Source organism: Panthera onca, chromosome B3, assembly GCF_046562875.1.
Source record: "Panthera onca isolate mPanOnc1 chromosome B3, mPanOnc1 haplotype 2, whole genome shotgun sequence".
NCBI classification, from domain to species: Eukaryota; Metazoa; Chordata; class Mammalia; order Carnivora; family Felidae; genus Panthera; species Panthera onca.
The window spans coordinates 61,720,158-61,736,589 of record NC_138344.1 but is presented as its reverse complement, the minus strand read 5'-3'; the positions used below and the strand labels follow the sequence as shown (position 1 = coordinate 61,736,589).

The window sequence follows — 16,432 nt, the reverse complement described above, 5'->3', positions numbered from 1 at the left end:
AGTTCTTTACCTAAATATCCAATAGCTAGTTCCCTTCTTTGGGGTCTCTGTTCCAATGTCCTCTCTTCACAGAGGTTTTCTCTGTCCACCCTATATAAAATGGGAACTCCTTGTACTCTACTCCTCAAACCACACTTTATTTTTCTTCATAGCACTTCTCACCAGGTAATATGCAATTGTTTATTTTCTTGCATTAAAATGTAAATTCCCTGAGGGGTGGAACTTTGTCTTTATTGGTTTTTTTTAATTTTTTTTAACGTTTATTTATTTTTGAGACAGAGACAGAGCATGAACAGCGGAGGGTCAGAGAGAGAGGGAGACACAGAATCTGAAACAGGCTCCAGGCTCTGAGCGGTCAGCACAGAGCCCGATGCAGGGCTCGAACTCACGGACCGCGAGATCATGACCTGAGCTGAAGTCGGACACTTAACCAACTGAGCCATCCAGGCGCCCCTGTCTTTATTATTATTTACCCCAGACCTCAGAACAAGGCCTGGCGTATAGCAGGCACTCATATATTTTGTTGAATTGTTACTTTTTTAAATTTTTAAAAATGTTCTTATTTATTTTTGAGACAGAGAGACAGAACATGAGCGGGGGAGGGGCAGAGGGAGAGGGAGACACAGAATCTGAAGCAGGCTCCAGGCTCTGAGCTGTCAGCACAGAGCCCGACACAGGGCTTGAACTCACAGACTGTGAGACCATGACCTAAGCTGAAGTCGGACGCCCAACCCACTGAGCCACCCAGGCGCCCCTATTTTGTTGAATTATTAGGGAAAATATCAATGATCCTTTAGTAAGAGACAAATTTATCAGACATAAACATGATGCCTACATGCAGACAATAGTAGGAAGGTCAATACTTACTGCAGCACCAAACTTCTGCTGGAACTGATCAATGACTGTGTATGTCACCTCCTCTTCTTCTGCAGGAGAATGATGGTAATAGGTATGTTTGTCTTCTCTGGCAATAGAATTGCCCTCCCACTAATTTTAGCCATACTCATAAATTCCTCCTCTATTGCAACTCAAAGGTCTAATGTTATTTCATTATCACCTGCGTCAGCCCATTACACAGTGAACACTCTAGCATCCTGTTTCTCAAATGAGAATAAACAAAAGCCCCACCAATGATAATCTGATGAATTAGATTATTTAATCATTTCCTGTGAAAATCCAGTAATGTTTCCCTCCTCATAGATTTATGTCTTCAATATTTTAAGACACGTCCTTTTTGAAAATCATTATTTTTAATCTTTATTTATTTTTGAGAGAGAGACAGACAGAGTGGGAGTGGGGGAGGAACAAAGAGAAAGGGAGACACAGAATCCGAAGCAGGCTCCAGGCTCTGAGCTGTCAGCACAAAGCCCAATACAGGGCTCAAACTCACGAACCACGAGATCCTGACCTGAGCAGAAGTCATACACTCACCTAGACATGTCCTTTTTAAAAGGATGTTCATAATAATAAAATAACAGTTTAGGGGTGCCTGGGTGGCTCAGTCAGTTAAGCGACCAACTTTTGATTTTGGCTCAGGTCATGATCTCACAGTTTGTGGGTTCAAGCCCTTTGTTGGGCTCTGTGCTGAGAACGTGGAGCCTGTTTGGGATTCTCTCTCTCTCTCTCTCTCTCTCTCTGCCCCTCCCCTGCTTGTGCAGGCTCTCTCTCTCAAAATAAATGAATACACTTAAAAAAAATAATGCTTTAAAACAAGTCAGTCCTGGAGATGGGCCATAGCCCACACTTTTGGATTTCTCTGGGTCCTTACTTACGTTTTTAAATCATGCAATTTAAATACTTAGAGGTATAACATAACATACAGTTTCTCTTCATCTCCAACCTTTAAAACTTTGGAGTAGCATAGGACAGTCCACACACCTGTTTTTCTCTATCCATACTCACTCTTCTGGTGATCTCATCTAGTCTCAAGGCTTTTAATATCATCTATGGGCTAACTCTTGCATTTGTATCTCCATGTCAGACCTTTCTCCTCATCTCTAGGCTTATATTCAGACTTCAGTGGACCAAAACTCTTAATCATCTCCCCAAACGTGTTCTACCCAGCATGGTTCTCATCTCAGTTAAATCACTCTCCATACTTCAGGCTACTCAGATCAAAATCCCCGAAGTCACCCTTGATTCCCTTCTTTCTCTCACATCCCCATCTAACACGCCAGTACACTGTGTTGGCTATGCCTCAACATACATCCAGAATTCCACCACTGTTTAAGATACTGCTACCACTAGGGTCCAAGCTACCGTATCAACTCGTCTTAAAATTATTTCAATAGCCTAACAGGTATTCATGCTTTCACTTTTGTCCTTCTCTCAGGATCTATATAGCATCCAGAATAACTTTGTTAAAACAGAAGTCTGATCATGTTATTCTTCTGCTCGATACTATCCAGTGGGAAGTAGAAATTTTTTTAAATGTCATTTATAATAATATAAAATGTGAAATACTTAGGGATAAATACAGCAAAAGATGTGTAGAACTTATAACTGAGAACTACAAAACACTGCTGAGAAATTAAAGATCTCAGGGATGGATACATGGGGTTAAGAGACTGGAATACTCAATTTTGTTAAGATGCCAATATTCCCCAAACTGATCTACTAATTTCATTGCAATCCCAGTAAAAATTTCAAAGGTTTTTTGGCAACCTGATTCTAAAATTCATGGGGAAGGGGAGCCTGGATGGCTCAGTTGGTTAGGCAACAGACTTCGGCTCAGGTCATGATCTCATAGTTTGTGAGTTAAAGCCCCGCATCCGGCTCTGTGCTGACAGCTCAGAGCCTGGAGCCTACTTTAGATTCTGTGTCTTCCCCTCTCTTTACCCCTCCCCTGCTCACACTCTGTGTCTCTCTGTCTCTCAATAATAAATAAACATTAAAAAAAATTAAAATTCATGGGAAATGCAAAGAACATAGTATATCCAAAACAACTCTGAAGAAGAACAAAGTTGGAGAACTAACACTACCTGATTTTAAGATCTATCATCAATCAATAGTAAACAAAACAGTTTTTTAAAAAGCAGTAAACAAAATAGTCTTGTATTGGTATAAATACAGAAAAATAGATCAATCTAACAGAATATAGCGTCCAGAAATAAACCTACATATATATAGAAAACTAATTTTTGACAAAGGTGCAAAGGTAATTTTAGAAAATAACAGTCTTTTCAAAAAAGGGTACTGGAACAATTGGCTATTCTCATCCAACAACAAAACAAAACAAAACAAAACAAAACAACAAATGCTGATCCATACTTCACATCGTGTACAAAAATTAAGTAAAAATGGATCCTAGACCTGAATGTAAGCTGAAATCATGAAGCTTCTAGAAGAAAATATAGGAGAAAACCTCTGTGACTGAGGAAAAAACTTCTTGATATCCAAAGTACAATCCATAAAAGAAAAAAATGTATAAATTATACTTTACCAAAACCAAAAATGTCTGCTCTTTGAGACATACTTTAAGAGAATAAAAAGACAAATTACAGACTTGCAGAAATATTTGTAAGCACATATTTGAGGAAAGATTTATATCCAGAATATATAAAGAACTCCAACACTGAATAATAATAAAACAATCCAGTAAGAAAATGTGCAATAGATATGAACAGACATTTCACCAAAAATATTCAGGCGGAAAATAAGGACACGAAAAGATCCTTAACATTCTTAGTCATTAGAGAAATGATAAAACCAAAAATCTTCCAATGGCTTTTCTTCTCATTTCAGAGTAGAAGCTTGAGTCTCTTCAATGATCTACAGTGACCTCCATGATAGGCCTACCCGACTTCATCTATCTTTCTCTTTGCTCCAGCTACACTGATCTTGCTATTCCTTCAAGATCCTGGCATGTTCCTATCTCAGGGCCTTAGTAGTTCTTCTTTTTTCTGCCTAAAAAACATTTCCCTCAGATACACACTGCTCAATCCTTCATCTCCTCAGGCCTTTGCTCAAATGTCACCATTTCAGTGAGGCCTGTCCTGAACACGCTAAAATTGTAAAACCACTCTCTTCACACACTCTTTCCCTTTTTTCTATTTTTTTTCTCCTTAGCATTTGGCACCAGCATACTATATTTTATATTGATTTTTCTTATTTAGTGTCTGCTTCCTATAATGGAGCTCAACGAGGGCAGAGATACTACACTTCAGTATCCTCAATGTCTGGTATATAGTACACCCTAAAATATTAAATAAATAAATGAATCACAGTATTTTATCTTAATTCAGAGCCTAGAAGCAATGGCCCTGCTGAGCATTCCATACAGAACCTTGACTCACAGTTACGTCAACTCTGAAGAGTTCTAGGCCACGATAGAGCTAGCCTAGACAATTCAGAGCCCCAGTACTTACCTGATGGGCTATACTTGAGGTGATTCAGCAGAGAGGTGGTTGGTGACTCAGGGACAGGAGAAGAAGGCTCACATATGTTTAGATCTTCACCTTTCATTTTATCCATCTTTGTTCTTTCTGTATTTAGACTATGCTTACAAAAAACAACACTCAGGTGAACTTGTTCTTTGTTTGCTGATGCCTTACACAGATTTAGCCACATATTGATTTAAAGGTGCCATCAAAAGATAGAAGAAACATCTATTTCTTCTCATTTCTATTACCTCAGGCCATTTGAGGAATTATTTAGATCATGAATTAGAGATAAGGCTTTCTACCCTAATGTGTACATTTGGGTAAGATAACAATTAAGAAAATTACTCCATCATACCTAACAGAAGATGCCTTTTCTCTCTCTGCACCTTGTTCCACTTCATCCAGCAGTTCCACTGTAAAATAACCAAATGGATTCCAACAGAGGGTTCAATCTGAAAGCAATTAACCACTCCCCTTCCACCCACAGTCTAATGAGGTATCACAAACAGTAATTGGAAATGAAACGTTAGTCCATAGACGTCTTCATCAGGCAGCAATAAATAGAGCAGAAAAGCCTACCCAAAGTACTGAAGATACCTAATATCTCCCTGCCAACCGAGCTTCCTTGGTCATTTAGAAGGAATAGAAGATGCTCTACATTTTCTCTTTACCCTTTTGTTCCAGGGCACCTTTGTGCCTCTGCAGATTGGTTCCAGAGATTTTCTTTCCTATTCATTCCCACCACTGATACATCTTTCCTTACACTGTGTACTCTTTGGATGTTTTCTCTCAAATCATTCACAGATCTCACAGACTGCTGCCTTAATAAATAGTTCAGTGACAGTAAAAGCAGTAAAAGCTAGACTAGGAATCACCAAAAAAATATGAGAGAAACCTTTCACAGATTCTGAAACAACTTATTTTTAATCTAACAGTGCAGGCAATATTGTTATTATTGATTCTAAGATGTACATTTTAAACAGCTCTGAAATTGGATATTATTTATAATAAGTGCACATGACAGTTTAATTGGCAGCTTTTTCTTTCTTAGGATGTGAAAAGTAATAGTGCATGGGGGCACCTCGGTGGCTCAGTCGGTTGAGCGTCCGACTTGAGCTCAGGTCATGATCTCGCAGTTGACGAGTTCAAGCCCTGCGTTGGGCTCTGTGCTGACAGCTCAGAGCCTGGAGCCTGCTTCATATTCTGTGTCTCCCTCTCTCTCTGCCCCTCCCCCACTCATGCTCAGTCTCTGTCTCAAAAATAAAGATAAACATTAAAAAAAATTTTTTTAATAGTGCACTTTATAATTAATGGCATTTTAGAGTCAATTAAGTATACATAGGTACTAGTCAGAGAAAATCCACTAAGGGGCCATACTATGTTCCAAATGTCTCCTTCCCCTGCACTATCTAGATGTGTTGAGTCTTGGGCAGAGAAAGTGAAAGTCATTGAAAATATTGAGTAGTCAATTATTATTCTTCATTTTATTTTATTTTTTTTAATTTTTAAAAAATTTTTTTAACGTTTATTTATTTTTGAGACAGAGAGAGACAGAGCATGAATGGGGGAGGGTCAGAGAGAGGGACCACGAGATCATGACCTGAGCCGAAGTCGGCCGCTTAACCGACTGAGCCACCCAGGCGCCCCTCATTTTATTTTTTTTAATTTATTTTTTTAATTTAATGTTTACTTATTTTTGAGAGAGAGAGAGACAGAGCATGAGCAGCAGACAAGCAGACAGCGAGGGAGACACAGAATCTGAAGCAGGCTCCAGGCTCTGAGCTGTCAGCACAGACCCCGATGTGGGGCTCGAACTCAAGAGCTGTGAGATCATGACCTGAGCCAAAGTTGGATGCTCAACCAACTGAGTCACCTAGGGGCCCATTTAAATTTAATTTTGTTTGTTTGAGGTTTTATTTAAATTCTAGTTAGTTATCACTTTAATAATTCTTATTCAAAGTGCTTTTCAGGGAGAGTGGAAAAAGTCTCAATCCGTGGCTGACTGAACCACAGGGAAAAGAAGGAGAAGACTGCCCTTTGAACTTAAAAATTATGAAAAAATGCCAAGTCTTGAGAAAGGATTTAGGAAGAGATGAAATCCACATGTCCAGTTCACAAAGCTGGTCAGTGGTTAGCCCTCTCTTGAGTTAGGGAGATAGTAGTAGTGATTCCTTTGCCTCTCTTTGCAAACCCATCCACAGCCTAGCTTTGTTGCAGTCCAGAGCTTTGATCCAGGGCAAAGGCTAATAGAACACAATTAGGAATCCCACTACATAGGGGCACCTGGGTGGCTTAGTTGGTTAAGCATTTGACTCTCAGTTTTGGCTCAGGTAGTAATCTCACAGACTGAGCCCCGTGTCGGGGTCTGTACCGTAAGTGCGGAGCCTGCTTGGGATTCTTTCTCTCCCCCTCTCTCTCAAAATAAAAAAAATGAACTTTAAAAAAGGAATGTAGGGGCACCTGGGTGGCTCGGTCGGTTGGGTGTCCGACTTCAGCTCAGGTCATGATCTCGCGGTTTGTGAGTTCGAGCCCCGCATTGAGCTCTGTGTTGACAGCTCAGAGCCTGGAACCTGCTTCGGATTCTGTGTCTCCCTCTCTCTCTGCCCCTCCCTTGTTCATGCTCTGTCTCTCTCTTCTGTCAAAAATAAATAAACATTAAAAAAAAAAAGGAATCTAGTTTCAAAAAAAAAAAAAAAAGAATCCCACTATGGGGCACCTGTCTGGCTCAGTTGTTAACATGTGACTCTTGATCTCAGGAAGTGAGTCTGAACCCCATGTTGGGTGTAGAGATTACTTAAAATCTTTTATTTTTTTTAAAGAAAGAATCCCACTACTACTACCACCATCACAGCCATTACAAAAAGGTGTTCAAGGAACAGAGAGTGTTTATAGTAGCATACTCAGTGAGAAAGGACAGATAGCTGGTTGCCTTGAAGTAGGGCTAGATTGGCAGTCATTAATTTGGTGAGACCTTCATCTCTCTGAATTCTACTCTCACAAAACAAAGTAATCTTTCAAACAGCAGTAATCTGTCATCTACAGGAGTCCTTCCTTCCCTTTCCTCATATCTGCCCCACTGGTAAGAAATGAACAGCTCCACAAGGTCCCCGATCTCCCATTCTCCCCATATAGATCTTTACTCTTACTTGGAAGGCTTTCTGCTTTAGACTTCTTGAAAGGAGGAACAGTTCTTGCTCCCCTTTTCTCTTATCCTATTTGGCTTTTTGGAAGCACACTGACCAAAAGAGCTTCCATATCTACTCTTTTTTTAGCAAACAAGTGGACCTACTCTTGCTAAATGGCTTTTGCTGGCAGAAATGAAGAAGAGAGCTGCAAAATAAACAAACAAAAACCCCAAAAAACAGAACAACAAAACAAAAACAAAATAAAAAACAGAGCTTCTTCTTGCAATTCTAAAATCCAAAAATCTCTGAAAACCAAAAATTGTATCTCTTTTTGGCAGCAAAACCTGAACTGACATACTATTTATATTCCTATTTTATTCCACTTAGGAGGATTATCTGCAGTTTCCCGGTTTTATTACAGAGTTGTTCCCAGATCCACTTCCAATGTTAATGTAATATTAAACAGTATCTAGTTGGTGTTAGGGTTTCCAAAAATGCAGAATTGTGAATTCTGAAACATTTGGTTCTCAGGTTTCAGATAAGGGACTGCAAATGTACTGTGAATCTGTACTGTTAAAGTTAATTGCTGAGCAAGATTCTTTTCTGTTCAGATTCCTAACTGCCTACTGGCTGAGTCTCTAGTAACAAGCAGTAGTGGTCCTCACATTGTAAAACTAAGATGATTAAAATTCTCTAGAACTGTTCTGTTCATAGTACCTTCCGAGAAAGTAAGATGAAGTTCAATTCTCAAATACCAACTTTAAGGGTTCATACACGGGGGCACCTGGGTGGCTCAGTCATTTAAGCATCCGACTTCGGCTCAGGCCGTGATCTCATGGTTTGTGAATTTGAGCCCCGCATCAGGCTCTGTGCTGACAGCTCAGAGCCTGGAGCCTGCTTCAGATTCTGTGTCTCCCTCTCTCTCTCTCTGCCCCTCCCCCATTCACACTCTGTCTCTGTCTCTCTCAAAAATAAACATTAAAAAAATTTTTTAAAATTCATAAATGTAATATTAAAGGCAATACAACATCTCATATGTTTTCAAATGTTGGAATGAGGTGGAGCCATGAGTTTACTGCTACTGCAAATCCCAATCCCTGCAGTCAGGGAACATGCACCTCTCACCGTTCACAATCTCGTGCCCAAAAAACATCTTCACTCCTGGAACACTTCGACCAGTCTCCACATTCTTCACTGTTACAGAAAATGATTCATTTAGTTATTAAAAAAGATAATATTTTCCTAAAATTTTAAGAAAATAATGCCCCCCAAAAGTGCCATATCTGAGTTTTATAAAAATCCTCAAATTATTTTCCCCCAAGAAATGAAGAGTCAATAATAAATTACAAAGCTATAACCTTGTAACAAATGGTATAAAGAACAGATTGGGGGTGCCTGGGTGGCTCAGTTGCTTAAGCAACAAACTCTTGGCTTTCGCTCAGGTCCTAATCACATGGTTCGTGAGTTTGAGCCCTGCGTTGGCCTCCACACCTGGCAGCACGAGGCCTGCTTGGGATTTTCTCACTTCTCTCTCTGTCCTTCCTCTACTCACACTCTCTGAAAATAAATAAATAAACTTAAAAAAAAAAAAAAAAAAAGAACAGAGGGAACAACGGTCCAAGAGGAACTTAAAGGGCAGTGGTAGCAGAGTGAATTTAAACTTCTCCCAAGAATTATTCTAAGGCTCTTGAGGCTAAGGACTATCTATTTATTATATTACTATTGGGTTTTTTTTTTCCACCTAATTCTGGATAAAATTTTAAGGCAGTTGAGTACTTCTAGAGTCCACACCCTGTTTCCTGTCATGCTACCTGCTCACAAGTACTGGTAAGGACAATAATCCAACTCCTGGCTCAAATACAGAGCTCTTACATGAGTAGATAGGTGAGTTAGGGAGAAGTTTAGATGTCATGTCTAAAATGATGTCGCTTTTCTAATTTTTTTTTAATGTTTATTTTTGAGAAAGAGAAGAAAAGACAGAGCATAAGATGGGGAGGGGCAGAGAGAGAGGGGGACACAGAATCTGAAGCTGGCTACAGGCTCTGAGTTGTCAATGTGGGGCTCAAACCCACATGAGATCATGACCTGAGCCAAAGTTGGATGCTTAACTGACTGAACCACCCAGGCATCCCTGGTGTCACTTTTCTAGACGGAAGTGCTCCCAGCAGTTGTATATTTCCATTCTGCTCAGCAATCCAAAATAATCGAGTTTCACCCTCACTATTCCACTGAATATATTCTTACTGAGGTCAAAAATCACCAACTGCCTATTTTTCAAATCTAAAAAAAAAATGTTTATAGTCTTATCACCCTTGTCTCTCATGTATCCTTTGACAATACTGTTCTCTCCTTTCTTCTTTGCCTTATAGGACACACTTCAAGTTTAGTTCTTTTCCTACTAATTTCCTAGAGCTATCATACTGAGCATACTGAACTAGGCACCATGCTAATTATTTGCCCACATTTGACTCTCCAGTAACATAGCGAGAGAGGCATTTCATTCTCTCTGTTATGGAAGAATGTGAGACTCAGAAAAGTTAAATAACTTGTTTAAGGTCACACTACTAAGAAAAGACAGGGTCAGGATTCAAACCTTGGCCTCAGTTATTTTAATACACAACTCCTAACCAATGTTACACTGTCTCCCTCATTTGCTCCTCCCAATCTCTTTACCCGCCTCTACCACCTCTGACATCCTGACACCATTTTTTTTAAGTAATCTCTATACCTAATGTGGGACTCAAACTCATGACCCCGAGATCAAGAGTCATTTGGCTCTTCCAAATGAGCTAGCCAGGCACCCCCAACATTCACTATTTCTACAACATGGATTATTTCTCTCAGTTCCACTCACATTTCCTAGGAGACTGACTGTAACATTCTCAAACTGAAATCATTACCTCCTCCCAGTATAACCAACAAACTTTCTCTTCCCATTTCTATCAATTAATAGTACTATACATGTAATCTTCTGAGTCAGTCATAAATGTAGGAGTCCTTTTCCATTGCTCTCTAATTATCCAATTGATTACCAGGTTACTTATCCCATCTCTTATGTATTCCTAGAATCTGTCTCTCTCTTTTCCTTTCCTTGCTGAACCTTAGCTATGACCACTATCATTTTCCCTTTATTGGATCCCTTGGTTGTCAAACTAGTTCCCTGTCTATGCTCTCTGCCTATAGTTTCTCCCTACTTCAATCCTTCCTGCCGTCATAGTAAAAATACTCCTGCTTTGTTCAAATAGTATACAAAATTAGTAAACAAGTGTCAAGAAATACGTTCAACTTCTTTAGAAATATTTTATAAACAGGCTAAAATGAAATAGCACTTTTTACCTATAAAACTAGCAAGAATTTAGGAAAGATACACATCAGCAATTTTTTTAAAATATCCAACGTTACTGAGTATCACTTGCACATAGCTAGTAGTGAAGTAGAAAGGCACAACCCTTTAGAAAAACTATTTGGAAATATGCATCAGAAATATTTAAAATATCTATAACTTTTACCTAGTAATTTCACTTGTAGGAACTATTCCTAAGAAAATAATTATAAATTATAACAAGTATTAGAGCACCAAGTATTGGCTTAGTCAGTTAAGTGTCCTACTCTTGATCTTAGGGTTGTGAGTTCAAGCCCCACATTGGGCACCGTGCTGGGCATGAAGTCTACTTAAAAAAAAAAAAATGCAGGGCGCCTGGGTGGCGCAGTCGGTTAAGCGTCCGACTTCAGCCAGGTCACGATCTCGCGGTCCGTGAGTTCGAGCCCCGCGTCAGGCTCTGGGCTGATGGCTCGGAGCCTGGAGCCTGTTTCCGATTCTGTGTCTCCCTCTCTCTCTGCTCCTCCCCCGTTCATGCTCTGTCTCTCTCTGTCCCAAAAATAAAAAACGTTGAAAAAAAAATTTAAAAAAAAATGCGTATATACATATATAAGTATACATATATGTGTACATAAGTGTGTATATATATGTGTGTGTGTATATATATACACACACACATATATATAATAACAACATTAAATTGTACTTCATAATGTGTTACAATGTATATATAATCTACAAATAAAAATTTTATTTTATAATTATAAAATACACTAAATATTTTTATTTTTTTTTTTTACAAAATGTTTATTTTTGAGAGAGAAATAGAGTGACAGAAAGAGAGTGTGTGTGTATACACAGGGCACAGAGACAGGGAGACAGAGAATACGAAGCAGGCTCCACACTGCCAGTGCAGAGTCTGGCACAGGGCTTGAAATCACAAACCATGAGATCATGACCTGAGCCAAAATCAGACGCTTAACCAATTAAGGTACTCAGGTGTTCCTATAGTAAATATTTTTAAAACTATACTGTAAAATGTTTAGCTATTAAAATCCTCAACAAGATATTAGCCAACAAGATCCAACAATACATTAAAAAAATTATTCACCAAGACCAAGTGAGATTTATACCTGGGATGCAGGGCTGGTTCAATATCTGCAAAACAATCAATGTGATTCATCATATCAATAAAAGAAAGGACAAGAACCATATGATCCTCTCAACGGATGCAGAGAAAGCATTTGAGAAAATAGAGCAATGTTTCTTGATAAAAACCCTCAAGAAAGTAGGGATAGAAGGATCATACCTTGAGATCATAAAAGGCATATATGAAAGACCCAATGCTAATATCATCCTCCATGGGGGAAAAACTGGGAGCTTTCCCTCTAAGGTCAGGAACAAGACAGGGATGTCCACTCTTGCCACGGTTATTCAACATAGTATTAGAAGTCTTAGCCTCAGCCATCTGATAACACAAAGAAATAAAAGGCATCCAAATCATCCAGGAGGTGGTCAAACTTCCACTCTTTGCAGATGACATGACACGCTACATGGAAAACCCAAAAGATTCCACACAAAAACTGCTAGAACTGATTCATGAGTTCAGCAAAGTTGCAGGATATAAAATCAATGCACAGAAATCACTTGCATTCCTATACACCAACAATGAAGCAACAGAAAGAGAAATCAAGGAATCAATCTCATTTACAACTGCACCAAAAACCATAAAATACCTAGAAATAAATCTAACCAAAGAGGTGAAAAATCTATACACTGAAAACTACAGAAAGCCTATAAAAGAAATTGAGGAAGACATAAAAAAATGGAAAAATATTCCATGCTCCTGGATAGGAAGAACAAATACTGTTAAAATATCAATACTATCCAAAGCAATCTACATATTCAATGCAATATTTATCAAAATAATACCAGCATTCTTCACAGAGCTAGAACAAATGATCCTAAAATTTGTATGGAACCAGAAAAGACCCCAAATAGCCAAAGCAATCTTGAAAAAGAAAACCAAAGCAGGAGGAATCACAACCCCGAACTTCAAGCTGTATTACAAAGCCATAATAATCAAAACAGTATGGTACTGGCACAAAAACAGACACTCACATCAATGGAACAGAATAGGAAACCCAGAAATGGACCCACAAACATATGGCCAACTCATCTTTGACCAACCAGCAAAGAATATCCAATGGAATACAGTATCTTCAGCAAGTGGTGCTGGGAAAACTAGATAGCAAAATGCAGAAAAGTGAACCTTGACCACTTTCTACACCATACACAAAAATAAACTCAAAATGGATGAAAGACCTAAATGTAAGATGAAAGACCTTAATGTAAGATACATCAAAATCCTTGAGGAGAAAGCAGGCAAAAACCTCTTTGATCCTGGCCACAGCAACTTCTTACTCAACACATCTCCAGAGGAAAGGGAAACAAAAGCAAAAATGAATAACTGGGACACCATCAAAATAAAAAGCTTCTGTACAGCAAAGGAAACAATCAGCAAAACTAGAAGGCAACCGAATGAATGGGAAAAGATATTTGCAAATGACATATCACATAAAGGGTTAGTATCCAAAATCAATAAAGAACTTACCAAACTCAACACCCAAAAAACAAATCATCCAGTGAAGAAATGGGCAAAAGACATGAATAGACACTTCTCCACAGAAGATACCCAGATGGCCAACTGACACATGAAAAAATGCTCAACATCACTCATCATCAGGGAAAAACAAATCAAAACCACAAGGAGATACCACCTCACACGTATCAGAATGGCTAACATTAACAACTTAGGCAACAACACATGTTGTCGAGGATGCGGAGAAAGAGAATCTCTTTTGCACTGTTGGTGGGAATGCAAACTGGTACAGCCACTCTGGAAAACAGTATGGAGGTTCCTTAAAAAATTAAAAATACAACTACCCTACAACCCGGCAATTGCAGTACTGGGAATTTATAAAACAGATACAGGTATGCTGTTTCAAAGGGACACATGCACTCCAATGTTTATAGCAGCGCTATCAACAATAGCCAAAGTATGGAAAGAGCCCAAATGTTCATCAATGGATGAATGGATAAAGAAGATGTGGTGTGGTGTGGTGTGGTGTGTGTGTGTGTGTGTGTGTGTGTGTGTGTGTGTATTTTACACAGCAATTACAAAAAAACGAAGGTATTATGCTAAGCAAAATTAGAGAAAGACAAGTATCATATGACTTTACTCATATGAGGACTGTAAGACACAGAACAGATGAACACAAGGGAAGGGAAGCAAAAATAATATAAAAACAGGGAGTGGGACAAAACATAAAAGATTCTTTTTTTTTTTTTAATTTTTTTTTTAACGTTTATTTATTTTTGAGACAGAGAGAGACAGAGCATGAACGGGGGAGGGGCAGAGAGAGAGGGAGACACAGAATCGGAAGCAGGCTCCAGGCTCTGAGCCATCAGCCCAGAGCCCGACGCGGGGCTCGAACTCACGGACTCACAGACTCACAGACCGTGAGATCGTGACCTGAGCTGAAGTCGGACGCTTAACCGACTGAGCCACCCAGGCGCCCCATAAAAGATTCTTAAATATGAAGAACAAACAGAGGATTACTAGAGGGTTTGTGGCAGGGGGGATGGGCTAAATGAGTAAGGGGCATTAAGAAATCTACTCCTGAAATCACTGTTGCACTATATACTAACTTGGATGTAAATTAAAAATAAATAAATAAAAATTAAAACAAAACAAAACAAAAGAAATAGACTCTAAATTACAGAGAACAAACTAATAGTTACTAGAGGGGAAGGGATGGAGGGGTGGGTTATTTAGTTGTTGGGGATTAAGTAGTGCACTTGTCATGATGGACACTGGGTTGTGTATATAGAATTGTTGAATCACTCTATTGTATACTTGAAACTAATATAATACTGTATTTTAACTAAACGGAATTTGAGGAATAAAAAAAAATTAAAAAAAACTTTAAAAAATAAAATAAAATAAAATGTTTGGCCATTAAATTGGAGTTTCAAATAACACCAGCAAAAGCTTGTTATTGTGTTAACTAAAAAAAGCATATAACATACCTAACTTACTATGTCAACTATATAAAATTAGTATAATTAAAGACTATATAATTAAAGTCTATTTTTATCTAGACTGAACACTTTGTTGAACAATTATGTGGCATATCCTGATTGTTGTCCATTCAACGCCATTTATTCAGGCTAGCAAACTGCTTAGTCTCTCCACAAACAGGAGTGGTTTCTTGGACCTCCAGGGCATCTCTTTAAGGGGATTGACTAAGCTGGGAGGAACACTGCCCTACCTCTCTGTCCTCTTCCTCCTGTAACTTCTACCAGCCATCACATGGTCTTGAGGTTTGAAAGCATGGGCTAAAGATGGCAGAGCAGAAAGATGAAAAATCTGGATTTCCCTCAACTCTGGGGAGAGTCACAGTAGCACTGGGATGCCTGTCTTCTTTTATATAAGAGAATAAACTCCTAGTTTGAGCCACTGGATTGAGTTTGTTTCTAGTAGCTGAGCATTGTTCTCAAGTTACACAGGATTAAACATTTCAGGCAACAAGCTTGAAAACTTAGATGCTTCCTACTTAAAAAAATCTTTCAAATTATGGTGCACCTCGCTGGCTCAGTCGGTAAAGCATGCCATTCTTGATCTCGGGGCTGGAAGTTAGGCCTCATATGGGGCCTAGAGCCTACTGAAAATTAAAAAAAAAAAAAAAAGTCTTTCAAATTGTTCCTCATTGCTTTCAGAAGTGTCCAAATGCTATGATATGCTAAGGCCTTCTGATTAGTCCCATGTCTACTTCTCCACTCATAAGTCTCACTATATCCTCATACTTAAATTTACTTAGGTTTCCTGAATGCACCAAGTTTTCATGTCTTTACATTTTTTGTACATGCTGCTACTTTCTGCATAAAACTGTGGTTCTCTCAAAGTGTGGTTCCCCAACTAAGCATCAGCATCACCAAGAAACTTGTTAGAAATACAAATTGTTGGCCCCCACCTCAGACCTTAAGAATGAGAATCTTTGGGAGGGGGGCCCAGGAATCTGTGTTTTAACAAGTCTTCCAGGTGTTTCTGATCCACAGCTAAAGTTTGACAATGACTGGCTTGAAACACCTTCCACTCTTTTCCCACCTAGCTAAATCCTACTCACCTTTGGGACACCTTCCCTACTATCCTAACTCTACCACTCCCAGATCTAAATTAACTGAAACTTTGGGGCACCTGGGTGACTCATTCAGTTGGGCATCTGACTCTTGATTTTAGCTCAGGTCATGATCTCATGGTTTGTGGGTATAAGCCCTGCACTGGGGTCTGTGCTAACAGTGCAAACCTGCTTAGGTTCTCTCTCTCCCTCTCTGCCCCTTCCACACACACAAGCTCTTGCTTTCTCAAAATAAATAAATAAACTTAAAAAAAATTAACTGAACCGTTTGTGTTTCCATGGCATCTTGTGTTTCCCTCTATCAGAAGAGGATATCATACTGCATTATAGCTTTCTGCTTGCTTATCTGTCTCCTTACTAGACTCAGTTTTTTGAGGACAGCGACCATGTAACCCTTATCTATAT

The 16,432-nt window shown here is 38.9% G+C and overlaps 1 protein-coding gene across 4 annotated transcripts in view; it reads right to left on the bottom strand.

Moving 5' to 3' along the window:
* EXD1 (exonuclease 3'-5' domain containing 1) overlaps positions 1–16,432 on the bottom strand; it is a 37,846-nt gene that overhangs the window by 18,788 nt on the left and 2,626 nt on the right. For all 4 annotated transcript variants that reach the window (XM_060618900.3, XM_078448503.1, XM_060618902.3 and 1 more), the window contains 4 exons: positions 8,633–8,701; positions 4,738–4,795; positions 4,368–4,495; positions 868–926 (listed from right to left, as the gene is read on the bottom strand). In XM_060618900.3, the coding sequence (XP_060474883.1) occupies positions 868–926; positions 4,368–4,495; positions 4,738–4,795; positions 8,633–8,701 (314 nt within the window). The remainder of the gene's footprint in view (positions 1–867; positions 927–4,367; positions 4,496–4,737; positions 4,796–8,632; positions 8,702–16,432) is intronic.